The 17,800-nt window shown below is 39.1% G+C and overlaps 1 protein-coding gene across 2 annotated transcripts in view; it reads left to right on the top strand.

Moving 5' to 3' along the window:
- Window positions 1-2,642: 2,642 nt before the first annotated feature.
- The window catches only part of fam193a (family with sequence similarity 193 member A), a 26,712-nt gene continuing 11,554 nt past the window's right edge, over window positions 2,643-17,800 (top strand). The window contains exons 1-12 of one of the 2 annotated variants that reach the window (XM_016232104.1): window positions 2,643-2,946; window positions 9,380-9,448; window positions 9,744-9,983; window positions 12,091-12,260; window positions 12,412-12,579; window positions 13,342-13,573; window positions 13,803-13,927; window positions 14,011-14,158; window positions 14,264-14,338; window positions 14,445-14,522; window positions 14,692-14,810; window positions 15,022-15,264. In XM_016232104.1, coding sequence (XP_016087590.1) covers window positions 2,803-2,946; window positions 9,380-9,448; window positions 9,744-9,983; window positions 12,091-12,260; window positions 12,412-12,579; window positions 13,342-13,573; window positions 13,803-13,927; window positions 14,011-14,158; window positions 14,264-14,338; window positions 14,445-14,522; window positions 14,692-14,810; window positions 15,022-15,264 — 1,811 coding nt within the window. In that variant the 5' untranslated portion in view covers window positions 2,643-2,802. The remainder of the gene's footprint in view (window positions 2,947-9,379; window positions 9,449-9,743; window positions 9,984-12,090; window positions 12,261-12,411; window positions 12,580-13,341; window positions 13,574-13,802; window positions 13,928-14,010; window positions 14,159-14,263; window positions 14,339-14,444; window positions 14,523-14,691; window positions 14,811-15,021; window positions 15,265-17,800) is intronic. The other variant, XM_016232112.1, reaches the window with a different exon arrangement.

Genomic DNA, 17,800 nt, shown 5'->3' on the forward strand with positions numbered 1-17,800 from the left:
ATTTTACAGTGCTTTCATAATAGAGCTTAAAGGTTCCCTACTAGTTCCCCCTTCTCCAGAAAACGTAACATCTAGCACAGGTTATAAAATATTTCAATATAAGCATTTCAGTTTATATATATATGTCAAAACTTTAAATGTATAGTTCACCATAAAATGAAAATTCTGTCATCATTTTCTCACCCTCAAGTTGTTCCCACAAAGGAAGATATTTTGAAGAATGTGGGTAGCCAAAGAGTTTCTGGTCCCCACTGAATTCCATAGTATATAGAATTTTGTTAGCCACATTATTCAAAATATCTTCTTTTATGTTCAGCAGAAGAAGGAAATTCATACATGTTTTGCAGCAAATTGATTTTCATTTTTGGGTGAACTAATCACACTGCAAATAGCACTTCTGCTGGAAAACGGTGGACATGGCAACCCTGTATGATCCTCAGTCTTTTATTATATGCTGTCTGGTTTTTCTCTGTAACTATTTACAAAGTCAGCAAGTTAATGAAGCCTAGTGTTTTAAAATCTGTTCTGGTTTTAAAAGTAATTTAGTGTAATCCAGCCTTTAACATGCGTTCAGTACTGTCTGTATAGTGGTCGTCTGCTCGTCTCCCTGCTTTCTTCTACTTTCAGTTTGGCTTCCGATTCCAGCACCCAGGGTGGGTTTGAAAACGTAATGTGTGATTGATTGTATATAGGTGCTTTGGATATGAAAGATCCGCTCTGCTTTTGTATTTAATGACGTGGTCAGCTCACGTCCTGGTTATGAATAGCTAAACACGTTTTAGGGTGGATCTAAACATGCTACTGGAAAAAGACTGAAATTGGCAAGAAACTTGTCCTGCTGAAACTTGAAAGTACATTTTCTTGGAGTGTATGTTCGAAAATAGACTGCTTGACTTTTTGACTCTGCTGAAGAAACACAAGAAAGCAATTCGCATTTGTGGGTGTGTGTTTTCTGAAGAGGGTGTGACTAGCACTACTGTGTTCTGGGGTCATTTTGCAGTAGTTTAGAGTTGCCTTCATATGAGCCAGCAAAGCGAGGAATCTGTAGGGATTGTTAATAGTTTTGTTCTTTTGCTAATTTATTTGTACAGATTAGACAAAATGTGAAATTGTATTTTAGAATAGTTTGACATTTTCAATCCAGAGTCATTAAGTGCACGATATTTTGATTTCTCTGTTGCAATAGTATTAGATTACAATCTCAAGTCTTGGATTTGTCATCTATTGTTCCATGTACTACTTCTGTACTTGTTATCTCTTTGCTCAACATGGCACTGATTTCCCGAAACGGTCAGCCTGCAGGGAATGATGGAGCTTGTTAATTAAGGTATATGACATGATGCACTGCTTTTCTGATGTGCATTTGAGGTTTTGAGAAATATGGCAATATTCAGTTTTATTTCTGGAAGGCTAGATTTCATGTTTAATATATGTCATTTTCTATTAGTGTTCTTTATCATCACATAATCAAAGTAATGCAATAAAATTCTCTTGCTGTTGTTTATCCTAGTCTTGTCCTTATTATGGTAGGCTATATGATCACAGAAAACCTAGAAAACCAACCACAGTCCAGTTTTGATTTCTGTAGTCTAGCGACAAAACAGCAGCAATTCAACATCGCCATCTGTGGGTTGAAGGGCGACACCACATCGAATTAAGAGATTAAAAGTTTCAAACTGCAATAATTGTATTTGTTTATTTTCATGCGTGGTCTTTTCTAGTTATTATCTTATTTGTTTTCCTTTTTTCATATTATGAGTCAAAATATTTTACATTGATTAAGATTTAGGATTTTATATATATATATATTTTTTTACAATCTTGTTAACTTCAGCGATGGCCCTGCATTTTATAAACTGTATACCGTTTATAGCTACATATAGTTGTTATGTGTCCGAACACTATGAAAAGGCCAAAAGTGATTAATATTAATCACAAAAATTGTCCATTTTTTTTTATTTAATTAATATTTAATATATTTTCTAACACTGTTATCGTAGAATAGAATTCTAAAATAAAAATAAAATGGATAACATTTGGGGTCTTTAGACCCGCTGCACTGCAATGAAGAATTCATTTTTTTTTTTTTATATAGTTTTCAGGATGGGTGAACTTTTCGCGGATCACATCTGAGGGCAGAATCAGTTAAACAGCTGTAACAGACACCACATTCGTTTTATTATTAAAACATTTAATAGAATGAGCTGTCAAATATTCAGTAGTACAATAATGACCTCTAAACTATATATTTCGCCTGCTATTTTACTTCAACGCAAGTTATAATAGATAATCATCGCCACCTAATGACTAAAATTATTACGGCGATTACCGGCTGTAATAAAAACATAGCCTCGGAGAGCAACGGTAATTTCAAAGTATTTGCTAGAGCAAGACACCTAGAATAACAAAAATCAACAAAGATCTTCATTATACATTTATGCAGAAAGTTAGAATCAGAATCGGATTGTTTTTAACAATCTTCCAGCACCAACACAGACGCAATTTACAACCAAGCAAGGAGTAATAATATGGCTGGGTCCCTCTAAAACGCAATTTCCCATAAGCCCCAAGCGCATCATACGCTATTGCGTCATGACGTAAACGCCATTGGCCAATTCCGGTTGAGTCGGCCATATTGGAATCTGAAGTCTGCCATACTGTGAGCAAGTCGGCAGGCTCTAAGATTATATCTCTCAAATACAGTTCAATTTTACCCGTATTCGCAGCGCCAGAGCCAGGCATTGCACCAGAGACCCAGCGGTTTGTAGACGGAGCGCTGTCTGTGTATTTCGTGGGGTAGAAATGAGTCCTACAGACGCTAAACGCGGAGCGAAGCGCAGGAAGAATAAGCGGGGCGGCGGCGCAGGGAAGGCCGGAGCTCCGCCAACACCCTCCAGCAGCAGCGCACACGGAGACCCGAGCACCATCCCTAGCCTCAACGGAGAGGTGAGCGGCCCCTGGGGCATCAGAGCTTGAATGCGGTGCAGTTTAGTCCAGATTCCTTGATATTGCAGGCCTTAGGAGAGATCCTGTAGTTGATCTCACGTTTACAAAAGCCTGAGCTGAGCTTCACGGATCTAGAGCTTTAATCTTAAACAGTTCCTGGTCTGGTCACAGAAACATGGCAGGAAAATGGTAAAGACGTGTGTAAAGCGTATTTAAGGTGCTTTTATGCGGTAGAAATGGAAGTTTGACTGGTTTGTGTTGCTCGGAGTGATGTGAAGCTAACTTGTCAAGCGCTGTTCAGCGTTAGCTGATGTGTTTACATATGTATTTCAATAAATATACTACTTTGTTAACCTTCCAACATAAAAAGAGGAATAACTGCGGTCTTTAGACTGAAAATGTCAGTGTTTATCAACCGCGATCCACTAATGTTACCACGTAGATAGACAGACCTAATGCTAAAGCCCACAGTGCGTTCAAAGTACTCACTTTACACATTTCTTAATTTATATTTTTAACAATGTCCGACTTATTCATATTTAAAAGTTTATTTACTTTGTTATTCAATAAAATTCACGTAATGATTGGCCTTTTTACCTCCAGTGTCAAGTAGTAACATATACCGGAAGTGCTTGAAAATATTCAACGTTAAATGTCAACAAACCCTTTATTACGTCTGTCAGTGGTTTTGAATTGAGTCTTGCGTAAAGTTTTTGTTTTGGTCATAAATGTAGTATGATGTAAAGCTCAGTTATTTCTTAATGTATACTATATTAATAGACATACATACATTACCTCAGTTTATCAGCTGCTTTCCTCTCCTTCCAGTTGTGTATTCATGGTGTCCAGCTGTAAGAAGTGTCAGGGAATGAATAGGCCACTCACAGCACAGGGTCCAGTGTTCAGGGCTTTTTTCAGAGACTTGTTCTTTTTGGTGGTATGCCTCTGTTTCCAAGGAAACCACATATGTAGCTTAACAGGAGTATCAGTCTGTGTTGACATAAGCAAGCGAAAGAGAGCATTTCATCCCTGGACTGAATTACGCCTCTCTTGCTTGCATGGGTTTTGGTTAATGCGTTTTCAGTGACTTGAGGGCAAAATGTTGTGAAGATGACATTAGTCAGAAATCATACAGACAGTTAGACATGTTCATGAGTCTTATACCCTGATAGCGTACGTACATCTGCAAGATGTCTGTTAAAGATCTCTTGATCTGGAAAGCATCTGCTGTCTTCAGACGTCTAACAGACATCTTTCAGATGTCAGTTTTTCATACATTCTAAATCAAAGACATCTACTAGACGTCTATTTGACATCTAAAAGGAAATGTCCTATAGACGTATTGCAGATGAGCAAACTCACTAAAAAAAAAAATATGTCTTGCAGATAGGGCTGTGCAAAAAAATCGAATGCAATTTTCATGCGCATCTCGTCAGTAAAGCTGCTTCTGGTGATTAGCACATGCTTTCAGATGGAGCGGCATTTACTACACCGAGCTCTAGTTCACTGACAAGCTACACAAAATCGCGTTCAAAATCGGCAGTGAATCGCCTGCGATTTTGTGTAGCTTGTCAGTGATCCATGGCTCTGTGTAGTAAATGCCGCTCCATCTGAAAGCACGTGCTGGAGATTTACTGCTAATCACATTCGATTTTTTGCCCAGCCCTACTTGCAGATGTAAATGCAGACGTCAAATAGACGTCTCTGAGATGTACGTGTGCTATCAGGGTATGTATTATGTATAATAGGTTTGGGCGATGTCTACAAAATTGGCATCGGACGATGTCTACAGTGAAACATTGCGATGGATGATGACATCGGCGGGGGTCGGGGGTGGAGTTAGGGGGTGTGCCCGAAGCATTAATCCTTATAAGGAAAAACAAATAAAGATTCATAACACCGTGTCTACACCGGACGCGAGCGGCGTTGCCCGACACAACAAATCCCCGACATTAAACTGCTGCCGCGTTCTATTTATGACGTGTTGACACAAATTTCAAATGATTTTCAAAGGTCGCTTTGTCGTGTCCAGTGTAGACAGACTTTAGCTGATGCGGCGCGGCGGGACACGACAACTGTCGCGTCTGGTGTAGACATGGTGTAACGGTTGTCTGTTACAGTACATAAAATTTCACTTACCACATAAACAGAGTAAGGACAGATGACTGAGGACGATGGCGAATGATTTGCAGATCCTCATACCACTGACAAACATATAATCTTGTGTGTGGTAAGTTCTGCTGCTCCGTAGTATAAACTAGTGGTTCTCAAAGTGTGGGGCGCGCTCGCTAGGGGGGGCGCACGAGTATTGCAGGGCGGGCGCGGGTCATCAGCTAAAAAAGAAAAGAAATAAAACAGTAAACAGCCAAAGGACGTAACTTAGAATGGGAGATGGATCAGTGTGTGAAAGGGAAGAGAAAAGCCATAGATGAAGTCGCACAGACCCAGGCAGGTGCTGGTCATTTAAAAGCTAAATGCAGAAAATATGACGAGGCATATCTTGCTCTCGGCTTCACTCACTGTGTCTATACCGGACACTACAGTTGTTGCGTCACACCGCAAGTCTACACTGGACGCAACAAAGCGACCGTTGCAAATCATTTTAACTTTGTGTCAGTACGTCATAAATAGAACAAGACATAAGTTTAATTTCGGGGTTTTGTCGTGTCACGTCGCATCCAGTGTACACCGCGTCACTGATTATAATGGTTCTACTGTATTTTGCCGCTCGCGCCGGTGTAGATACGGTGTTTTTTACGCCAGATTTTTTTATAGGTTTAAAGGGGGCCGCGACCAAAAAAGTTTGAGAACCACTGGTACAAACAGAGTATGTGCGATCGCGAATCTCGAAAATGAAAGTGAAACTAAAAAGCGATCGTGCATTTAAAAGCACGATGCCAGTTTCAATGCCAGGTATAATAGCGACTCCCTTATACCCCATCAGTGTGGAGATGTTGTTGTTTACGTCAAAACTGAAACCAAGCTGCTCACACAGAATGCATATTTATCACATTTTCTAGAGGGACATCTATCAGCGTTGCACTCGTGTCTCACACAAGAGAGCGGCATGTTTAGAAAGCCATGTAAAATTAATGTAAGTTCACCATTTAAAAAACATGTCTCAAGACTTTATGGCGGGTTTTCCCCATCCCACTGTATGTCATGTTTTTAAATGAAGAAAGTAGCCTACTTGTGTGATTGGTTTTTCGGTCCTTTGTATTAAACTATACATAATTATGACCTTTAATTATATATGGTTTATAAATATTATTTGAAACATTATGCACTTTTTTTCAAAGAACTGAAATTATGCCTTTTAAATTCGAATATAATTCGAATTTTGATCATATTTAAGTAGAAAATTCGAATTTAGTTTTTCAGTCATTTTGACAGCCCAATGACAACCCAATGATATAAATGCGAGGAAAAATATTGAAATATGTATTTTCCTCCCATCTCGTATTCCCTTTAGGTGTTCCGCCTACATGTCATTTTCTTTCCGAACACGGTATTGGGATGCGGCGGATTGCGGGGGGTATGGGGGGGGGGATCACGATGCCGGCCCAACATCGTGATGTCTATCAGCCATCGGCGATGGGCGATGGCATCGCCTATCGGCCCAACTCTAATGTATAGCATTGTTTTTTTCTTGAATAAGACTGAATATAGAAGCAAATTTTGATGCAAGGTTGTTGCGAATTGACAGCCAAACTGAACTATGGTCAATTTAGGACAAGCTGTGTGTAATCTGCTGTACGGAGCTTGGAATTGTGACATTTTTGTGTTTAACTAAGCACATTCATCTTTTCTTGATAAAATTATCAATTATGATTAAAGCTGAAATGTGTTATTTTTGTTGTCATTTCCCAAACACTTATTTCCTCTGCCATTGGTTGGACACAGCTATTGGTTAAATAAATCAATGGATTTTTCGGTCCACTCAAGACAACCTAGCAGTGTTTGAATAATCCAAAAAAAATTGGCTTAAATGACTTTAATCTGAGGGACAGAATTTAGTTTTACAGAAACTCATCTTCCTTCTGCTGCAGCTGTCAGTCATTCTCCGCTCAGCATTCAAACAGCATGTCACGTTCAGGTATGACAGTCAGCACTGTAAAACTCTCTCCAAGATGATATATTCCCATTATAATACTTTAGTTTAAAGAAGGAAGGAATTATCACAAACTGAAAGTTTTTAGAAGCCTTTCTTTTTCTCATGATTTCTATCTTATATTCATGAACGTATTTTGTAAGTATACAAATAGTTAACAGAATAAACATGTTTAAATTGTATAATGTGCACCAAGGTTTTTTTTTTTCAAGATATAGTTTTTGCTGCTAAATTATACAGTCAGCTAGTTTAATTTCATAGCTTATATATTTTTATTCAAATGTAGTTTTTCTCTGTAATGAGAAAGTATTTAGTGGATTGCATTTAACAAAGGGTTTAAAAGTGACCATTAGTTCCACAAACACAGTATTGATATTGAAAATAGCGCTGGTGTTAGATCAGTATTGGCCTAATTCATGGACGTCCACTTAGACTTATGCTCTCCTATACTCACATAATAACCTCTCCCTTCTAAGTATGACCTGAAAGATTCAAAGATAACATCATAATTATTTACGGAACCCTTAAATTAATCAATTATGTAATGAAAGCCATAAAAACAGACAATTAATCGTGATATTCGGCATAATCGTCAAAGCCCTAAAGCAGACAATTAATCGCAATAACTGTGACTATTTTTAGACAATTAATCTTCAGCCAAATTTCATAATCGTGACAGCCCTATCTACAAAAAGGTTTAATCTGGCTGCTGATATCAGCATTAGTTGCCATGGGGACCAGGGGGGCCTGGTGTCGTTGCAGACATCCTGGCACCCAGTTTATTGGGTGAGGGGACTGTGAAGATTTGTTAATCTAATGAATAACTGATTTGTTAAATCAAATGAAAAATTGTGTTTGAGATTGGTCCAGACGCTACAATTTTTAGACAATTAATCTTCAGCCAAATTTCATAATCGTGACAGCCCTAATTCAGACCTGTTAACCTGTATCAATTTTACTCAGTCTAAAAAAAAAATTCTAAATTCTTCTGTAGTTCACAGTCACATATAATATCATATTAATTGTGGCTGGAACTAGGGCTGTGCGATTAATCGAAATCGTCATAAAATCGCGATTTGAGCTTGCGCGATTTCTAAATCGCTTTATAGCACGATTTTCCACGCCCCCGACCTCCCGCAGTATGCTATCCGAAGCAATCAGAATGCAGCGCGCCTAAATGGAGCACGAGAACAGAATAGATACAAACGTAACGCCAGGTTCACACACTCCGTCTGTGGTGCGTATTTTGTCTATTTTGTTAATGGATCAGAGCATTCACACTGCATGCGATTGCGGTCCGGCAGTGCGCCATCTGCAACATTTTGGCACACTTGTGTTGAGCGTAAGGGCTTACACATTTACTTAGTGATTATTTTGCCTTATGTCTGTTCTAGATACATGTTACAGCTTTTTGATAAAGCTCTAATTGGTTTTCTTTTGGAAATATGTTTCAAATTCACACTGAATGCATTGACTGTAAAGCATGTCTGTGTGTGTCAAAATCGTGATTAAAATCGAAATCGAAAAATTGATCAAAGAAATCACGATAGTTTTTTTTTTTTTTTTTCCCCCATAGCGCACAGCCCTAGCTGGAACACATGAAAGGAAATACACTGTGGTGGTTTCCTAGTTTTTTTCTTCAGGACCCAGATTTTAGAATGAAGATCAAGTAGCAACTCAACACTGTAAATAAAGAAAACCTTGTTATTCCTTGTTATTGTGCAAAAGTAAAAATGAAAGACCTTTAAATCAAACAATATTTTTTCTCTTAGATGTTCATTATTGATTTATCTTATTTTGATTGTTTCATGACAGTAATTCACCACATGGAACAAATTTTGGTCTGTATTTTTGGTTGCTACCTGTCCATGTTGGCACCTGCGTAATTTGTCTACCAAGTGACGGAGGAATTTGTGCCAAAATATTGTAAAGTTTGACACATTGCTTTCAACATCAGCAACAAAATATAAAGAGCGAGCATTTGTTTTGATTTTGCGTTATTTAATTTCTAATTTATTACTATCTATCATTAGAGGCCCGTTTTTGGGTTGTGGCCCATCAGTTGAAAATCTCTACTAACAGGACACTGGAAAGATGAAGTGCATTTGCAAGGAATACTTTCATTCAGGGTCAGTCTTTATCCAGTGAACTGATTTAACTCTGCTGCATGGTGATGCAAAATATTTTTTCCTTGTGAGTAGTGCATTTAGGTGGCACTCGAGCTAAAGTCGTAAACAACAGTGTGTATGTAATTACATTATTGTAATAAGTTTATAACCTTGAGACTTTGGAGAGTTGATTTATGGCTATCTTTCTCTTAAGGTCCCAGTCAATGGTGCTCCACAGTTTTCAGAAGGGCCAGTAAACGCTGACTTCTCAGGAGTCCTTCAGGTAACAGGCAAATCTCTCACTTTGCAACACTTCTACAGTGCTCTGCCGTATTTGCATTTCCTCTGTGTGGTGTGTGAGTTGTGATTTCCTGAAAGTCTGCTCCACCTTAAGTTTAAGGTTACTGTTTTGAAGTGTATTCAAGCACTATGTGTCTTCTAGAGTGTCGATCCATTGATCTCCTGTAGCGGATGGCCATTAGTGCAATTTGAGAATGTTCAGTATGGGCATTTTACGTTTCTTGCTGAAGTGAAAGCTGCTTTCTCACAGTTTATTTGTTTCACTGTCTTTTACTCAGACCCCGTTCACTTTCGGGGTGAACCAGAGGGCCCCCTACACCACAGGTGACCGTTGCCTGCTGTGTCGCAGTGAGCGCAAGGACTGCGTCTCTCAGGACATGGGAGGATCCAGTCTGAATGGCACAGCCCAGTCGCCCAAATCTTCCAGCGCCCTTCAGTTGCCTCTGTATGTCTGCTCCGACTGCAAACGCACTGTGGAGAAGGATGATCGTCAGCCCCCTCTCGACCAGTCTCTGTTGGTACGTTTTGTTTTCCTTCAACACTTGCATGTTTTTCCTCTGCCTCAAGTCTTAAAAAACATAAGTGGACAAATATTGAGTCTGGATTCCTGTAATTAACATGTTTATTTTCAGCTGAGTCAGAAGAGTGTTGAATGTTTAAAGGAATTGTTGGAGCTCTCAGTATTTTTCCCTTAAAATGGATTATCCCTAAAGCAACAAATTGCATGTCTCAAGTCATATCATAAGCCAAATAAAAGCTGTTTTATTTTACATGGATGAGGTTGCCTCATGGGGACTGCCATGTTGAGATCACACTAGTAAATCCCATTTTGTTTGACATTTGAGCTTGTGATTATAAATGAATTTGGAGCCATTTGGAGTCAGTATACGTCCAAGATGACTGCCAGGGCAAGATAAACAAATTATACATAGGTACAACAATTATCCCTATTACATTGGTTTGAAAGGGTATCTCTAGTAGTTTCATTTTAACTGCACATTGATTTCACAGGCAGATAGATGTGATGTTTTTGATAAGTATGGTTTTAGAGCAGAGCTTTTTTTTAAATCCAGAGCTTTCCAAAAAGCTTCATGGCCCCCGATTTGTATCGTTGCACAAAATGACATCATTTATTCACAGTGGTTCCATCAGCATTATGCACACGTCCATAAAAATATTCAAACCATATTGTTGTGAAGGTAAAATGATTAGCTATATTCTTTACAACTTAATTGCATCGAAATTCAAAATGTTGCATGTTATGTTACGTCAAAATCTGTAACAAAAGCTACATAGATAGACATTCAGATCACAAATTGATTGCATTTAAATCCATACCTGTGTTGAACAACATTTAAATGACCTTACGACAGGTAGATTCAAATTGAAGAGTGATGTGAAGGATTTTTTTTCCCTCTCTCTTAAGTTGAACTACTGCTTACAGGGGGGTATTCTAAAAATTCCTTTGCAAGACACTGCAAAAGATGTGAATGCAATAGTCAAAGATTTCATTCTTAATCTTTACATGCAGTGCAGCAGACTGCAAAAACACATTCTGTGTGAATGACCCCTGAAGGATTTGATGTCTGGCTGTATAGATGTCAGTTTAAGGTGGAGATCGGATTAGCAGAGACACATTATTACCTTGTAAGAGAGGTCAGGGTATTCAGAGGACAGGTGCAACCTGAACAGAAATGTATTTATTTGTTATGCAGTCAGGTCCACTTGATGAGGTTGATGCACTGTCATACTCCACCCCACATGACATTGAAAATATGCATCCATCTATGCATTTTGGAATAGGCAGATGTTTGTGGACTTTGACTGAAATCTTCTTTTAAATAATTAACTGAATACAGTTAGAAATAAGCAGTGTATCTCACCTTGTTATAATAATAATAATAAAAAAACAAGTTTTGATATGTCCCATAATGATACCATGAGAAAATACATTTTATATACCTTTTATTTGATTGATTTAGCTTTGGCTATGGCACCCCCGCAATACCTCTGTGGCCCACCGGGGACTGCAGCCTACAGTTTGGAAAGCTCTGTTTTAGTATGTGCTGGTTGATGCTTGCCTTGCCTCGTTTCATATGACTTGTTTTGACTTTTGGAACTGCAATTCTGTTCCTAATCCAAACATGTGAACGTAAAATAAACAAATGGATTAGCTTCTAAAAGATACATGGGGAATTTTAACCATTTGATTGATTGATTTTTTTTTTTGTTGCTAGAATCAGAAATTTGACTTTTAAAAATTACATTGCTTGTGAAGTCTCATTTGTGTTTTCATCTGATAACATTTACTTTTCAAGTTTAAGTAGAAGTTGTCCTATGTGGTTGACACATACTCTAAACTGGTTTTATAATTTAATAATGTTCTTGTCACTACAGGGCTCTTTCTTCCAAAAGCAATTTTGAAAAGCACCTGTAGGGAGTAGCTGTAGATCACTCAAGGTGGAAAAGTCATTTGATCAAAAAAAAAAGTTTTAATTTTCCCACGTCAACCATATCCAACCCAAATTTGAAGTGTAGAATAAGTAGCAGCAGTGGGTCAGAGTTTTTGGGAATAGCCTGAAAAAAGAATTGGCGGTACATAATTATTTTCTCGTTCTTCATCAGAATCAGGACTTCTTATTGCACATGCCAATGGGTAATGGCGGTTTGTCCCAGGAGCCCTTGGGGGCCAGAGGGAGACTGACAGTCGGTGCTCCTACGCTGCCGGCTCCAGATCTCAGCGCTCCCCTCACTGCAGACACCATGTGTAGCTGTGAGGCCTGTTATGAGCGGAGGTGAGTCCTGTATCAATCTCAATAAACTTTTTTTTTTTTATATATATATGTTGTGGGATCAGCTTGCTTGGGTCTTATAATCATGTCTGATGTTGGACTTAAGTGTTTATTTCTTCATCTACAATGCTTTGATTGTGGTGTCTTTGGTTAGGGAGATCACGGCTGAGTCAGAGCGGGAGTCACAACAACTGCAGAATCATTGGTCTGAGGTCAGATACCTGGTCCGGTGCATTTACCGGCAGACTGGGACTCCGCTGGCTGATGATCAGGATCAGCCTCTTGACCGGGACAAAGAGAGCATGAAGGAACTCGTTGACAGGTGCTGATTGGTTCTGACCACATTTGACATGTCTTCATTCAATTAAATTCACTTCCGTTCAAAATCTTTTTTTTTTTTTTAGAAAAAAAAAACTTTTATTGAAACCGTAAATTGATCAAAAGTTGCAGGAAATACATTAATAATGTAATCCTGAAAAAATGCTTCACGGTCTCCACAATAAGAACAACAATTGTTTGCAACACTAATAAAGGAGACATGTTTATTAAATTAGAGTGATTTTTGAAGGTTCACGCGACAGAAGATTTGGAGCATTGACTGCTGTAAATCCAGCTTTGCTCTTCGCAGAAATAAATTATATTTTAAAACATAATAAACTAGAAAAGATTTATTTAAAATATAAGTAATATTTCATATTATTACCGTTTTTACTGTATGTTTGATCAAATAAAGGCAGCCTTGGTGAGAATGAGAGACTTGCTTCTAGAACATTTAAAAAAATCTTACTGACTCCAAACTTTTGAACTGTAGTAGAAGTGATTTATAACAAATATTATATGAGTAATGGGGTTTGCTACAAATAGTATTATCCATCACATTGATAGACCAGGTTGTACATTTTCCAGTGTTTTTTTTTTTAAGTGCTGTATTGCAGGCTCTTATTGAAAATGACAATAAGCACTGCAGTCTTGTGGATCTGCTAACCCTGTGTAATAATCTTATCACATTAATAATTCCACTGGACAACGTTTGGAATCTCTCATTTCTCTCCCCAAAGGCTCACCTCTTGTTCTTTTTATTCAGGCTTTGTGAGAAAGACCCCTACCAGTTGTACCAGCGTCTGGAACAGCAGGCAAGGGAGTACGTCTTAGAGATTAAAGTGCGGCTACTCAAGCACCTGTCCACAGGCTCAAAGGCACCCGGTGCAGCATCTCAGGGGCCTCCACAGGCCCACCAGTTCATCTCACTGCTGCTAGAGGAGTACAATGCACTCTGCCAGGCGGCCCGCACCATCAGCAGCTTCCTCCTCACCCTGGTGTGTTGTTGCAACCCAACCATATTACACGCATACTAGTGTTGTCAAAAGTACTTTGGTACATAAATTTAAAAAAATTAACAATACAAGTCTTTCTGCATCACAGAGTGCTTGGTTGATCCTGCTTTCAAACACATGCGTGCTTGAATATGAATAATGAAATGAATAATACAAATGTTTAAGCACAACCATAATATGGACTACCACTAGCCCTGTTCTTCCTCTTCAGGAGAATGAACATTTGCAGAAGTTTCAAGTGACATGGGAGCTCCACAATAAGCACCTTTTTGAGAACTTGGTGTTCTCTGAACCCATCCTGCACAACAGTCTACCTGCCTTAGTGGCCCAGCTCAGGTATGGTCTTTGTTGAATCAGTTAAAACTTCTTATAGCACTCCTCTGCATGTATAGATGCCATTATTTTGTTTTGATAAATAGGCAGGGCACAACATCCCGTGATTCATACAGTGAGGATATGTACCATACACTGCTAGAGAGATACCACCAGCTCGATCAGGAGATGAGTGCAGTGGCTCTCGAATGGCTGGAGTGTGAGAAGAGGATTGATGACTATGTTGATGAGCAGGTATATTTTGTTGGCCGGTAATGTGAATGTAGCCTTACTGAACTAATTTCATTGGTGGCTTTCTTGCATGGTCTCGCATCTGATACCAGTTTTGCCTGTTTCCAGTTGCTTTTCAAGGTTGAAGGTCAGAATCTCACAAATCAAAGGACAGAACCACACAAGTCTTTAATTAATAGAAATGTAAGTTTCAGCACAAGTCATTCATTATTAATCTTCATACATGATTTTACCCTTTACAAAGCAGTTTATTGAGTGGAGGTAAATGAGTTTCTCCTTTTTTAATAAGATGTCTTTAAGAACCAAGCAATGGATGCTCAAAGAAGATGCAGAGATCTTCAAACAGAAAAGATTTTTTGAAGAGCAGGTAATATTTTCTTTTTTGAGATTTAAAAAAAAAAGTTGAGGCAAGTGTACCCAAATTAAAGCCTGCATATACAGTGCTTTCTTGACAACTAATGGAATTAATATTAAATTGAATATGATATTTACTGTATTCCTGATTAACATGAGATTGTGTGTGTGTGTGATTGCAGTTCCTACCGAACAGTAAAAAGTCTCTGGTTGGTGACAGTAAGTTCACAGACACAGTGAAACAGATGCTTTCGTCCAGACTGAGTATCCCCGACTGTCCCAACTGCAACTACAGACGGAGGTGCTTATCAGTTTCATTCAGTAATAGTCTGTGTATATGTAATAAGTTTAATTGGCAGGTCTTCCTTTAAAGCGATGCATTTTGGGGGCCACTTTTAGAAAATACAAGTGGAAAAAAATTCCAACCTTTCAGTTTCCTTTGAGTATCCTTACCCTACACCATTGTATATTTGTAGCCTGTGTACTTATTGAGTTAATGCATTTACCTCCAGATGCACCTGTGATGACTGCAGCCTGTCTCACATCCTGACCTGTGGCATCATGGATGCTCCTATGGCAGAGGATATGCATCTGAAGCTGCCCCTGCAGGCTGAGCCTCCTCGGGACTACCTATCAGAGGTCCATCCCCCCAGCATGTCATCGGGCAGCTCAGGGTCCGGCTCGGCCCCAGGCTCCCCCATCACCATCCAGCAGCACCCACGTCTCATCCTGACACAGGATGGCACCACCACATTGTGAGTTAAAACTGTTTTGTGCTTTCTCCTTAATATGAAATAAATCTGATTACTTGAACACTAATTTTCGATGAAGGTCCTATAAATGTCTACCAATTTTTTTCTTTTATGAAAATAACATTTATTACATAAATTATTCTGCAAATGTGTATCTTTAACTACACGCAGCTATATAAACAATCAGTCAGTAATGATACTCAAAATTTTCATGATCCTTAAGTACACGTCACTGACGGTAATGCCAACTTGAAGTTTATAGTAAGTGAGTCAGATGTGGATTTAGTAACTCCTCTGACAGATTTGGTGAGCTCATTCAGTGAAGGACTTATTTAAACTGGTAACTCTTGATTTGAAGTCTTTTTGAATGATTCATTAAAGGAACCAGCTGATGAGAGTCACTTTTTGGGAGTCAGACTACATTGTTCAAACTGTTTGTTTTTGTGTGCAGTTCTATGAGGAAATATTTTTTTCTCACCACATTCAAGGAAAAAAGGCTTTATATACACATAAGTACACACAAACACCCAAAGTGTTATGGTGATGATTTATTATGCGGAAAAAATAATAAAAATCACCGCGCTCAACTTTAGTTTTGGGTGCATAACTCAAACAGTAGCATAACTTTCAAGTAAGGGATCCGCACTTGCTCAATCTTCTTGATCACTTTCAATTTGTTTTCATTTTGCAACAGAGCGATAAACAATCGGACGTTTCGGCAGCAAGCACGTCATCATTTATTATAGCCTAATAATGTTATGAAATCTGAGAGTTTTAATTAATATTTATATTTTAATATATGTTCATTTTAATGTATATGAAAAATGTTACCAACCCTAAACCTTTGCACTGTAGTGGTGTTTTCAACCTTTTAGGACATGCGCCCCCCAAGTTTTTCTAATTTCACTCGCTCCCCCCCCCAACATCTAACAACCCCCTAACTGCGTTGCATCGCGCCGCGTAAACATAAAACCATGTCTGCATTTGTGATCGGAGAAATGACAAACAACAAGCCCTATTCTACACTGCCCAAAAAACTCGCTTTCAATATATAAAATATAAAAGCTCTTTAAATATAAAAAACTTACTTACAGTCTGTGAGTCAGAACAGCCGGCATTGTAGTCAACTCTCCCAGGATCAGGAAACGGTCCTCCATAAAATGTGCTGCACACATCTGAATATTTGGGTTGAAGTGTTCTGGAACAGTGTTGTAAATCCAACTTAACCACTGATTTCTAGTCGTGTCCATTTTGGGAAGACCAAACAAAGTAGTTTTGCTTTCACAACGAAACACAGCATCACACACGGCGGCCTAGAGTGAGCGGAGGCTGGAGGATAAAGTGAGGAATGGCCGGAGGGCTACAGTGAGCAGAGGCGGCGGATTCGAAGAAGGAGCGTCCTGCGGGCTTGCGGCAACCACATGTGACGATCCCGGGCTGGACTCCTCTTCGTCCACGGTGAAAGCCGATCCGGCGATCCACAGCGCAAGTTGAAGTATTTCCTCAGCAACCAGCACGGATCAGCTCCAGGCATGACGAAGCAGATATCGTCCTATTTTGGAAGGCCAAACAAAGTAGTTCGCTTTCACAACGAATCACACAGCGCCGTCACGACATGGCGGCGGCAACAACAATACTACAGTGAGAATAAAAGTTACACCCCCTTTCTTTGCGTGAACATTTGGGCGGCGTTATGCAAATCTTCCCACATAGTGATGTAGGTATGTGGGGGCGTGTTTACAGATCTTCTTTATGCACCAAGAGCTTGTAACACTCCAAAGAGAACGGAAAAATTTTAATCGCATCATATGACCCCTTTAAAGCAGCGAACAATTTTTCTTTTGCTCTTTTTGATTAACATTATTTACATAAGAAATTCACGGATCCGTTATACTGATGTACATTTGATATTTTCTTTACTGTTTACATTCACTTAAAACAACCGACTGTGCTTACAAGGATACTTGTTAAGACAGCCATTGGTATTCACCTGCTGTCTGAGAAGGCTATCTGTTTGTGCACTTCAGGTGTGTGAGCGGTGCGCATAGAAACGCTCCATCACAGTGCGTGAGTACCGCATTGAGATGTCTTTGGCTTAAATGGCTTAAAATTACTTTAATGTTTAAACTGACAAGACTTAAAACACGTGAGAATGAAAAACTTTCTCGAGGAAGCAGCACTGGCCTGATCGTTAAGATAGTTTTGGGGGGCTAAGGTGACAGATAGGGGGCTGAAACCCACCTAAAAAGGGGAGAACTGCCCTTGGTATAAGTTAGCGTGCATAATTATACTGAAACATAAATATATAACCATTTTACCTGATTCAATGTGATGGCTGAGCCTGTTTCTGAGATAACAGCATGCCAATCCGTGGCTGGATTTCCGACACGGCTAATCGTAAATCGTCTTACACTGTCAATAAGCGTGACCAGGGTTGCCAGGTTTTCACAACAAAACCCGCCTAATTGCTACTCAACTAGCCCAAAACTACAAAATGCGACAAGTGTTTAAGTAGCCCAATTCCGTGGGAAAACCGCCG

The sequence above is a fragment of the Sinocyclocheilus grahami genome, unplaced genomic scaffold (assembly GCF_001515645.1).
Source record: "Sinocyclocheilus grahami isolate Dianchi unplaced genomic scaffold, SAMN03320097.WGS_v1.1 scaffold17.1, whole genome shotgun sequence".
In the NCBI taxonomy this organism is placed as follows: Eukaryota; Metazoa; Chordata; class Actinopteri; order Cypriniformes; family Cyprinidae; genus Sinocyclocheilus; species Sinocyclocheilus grahami.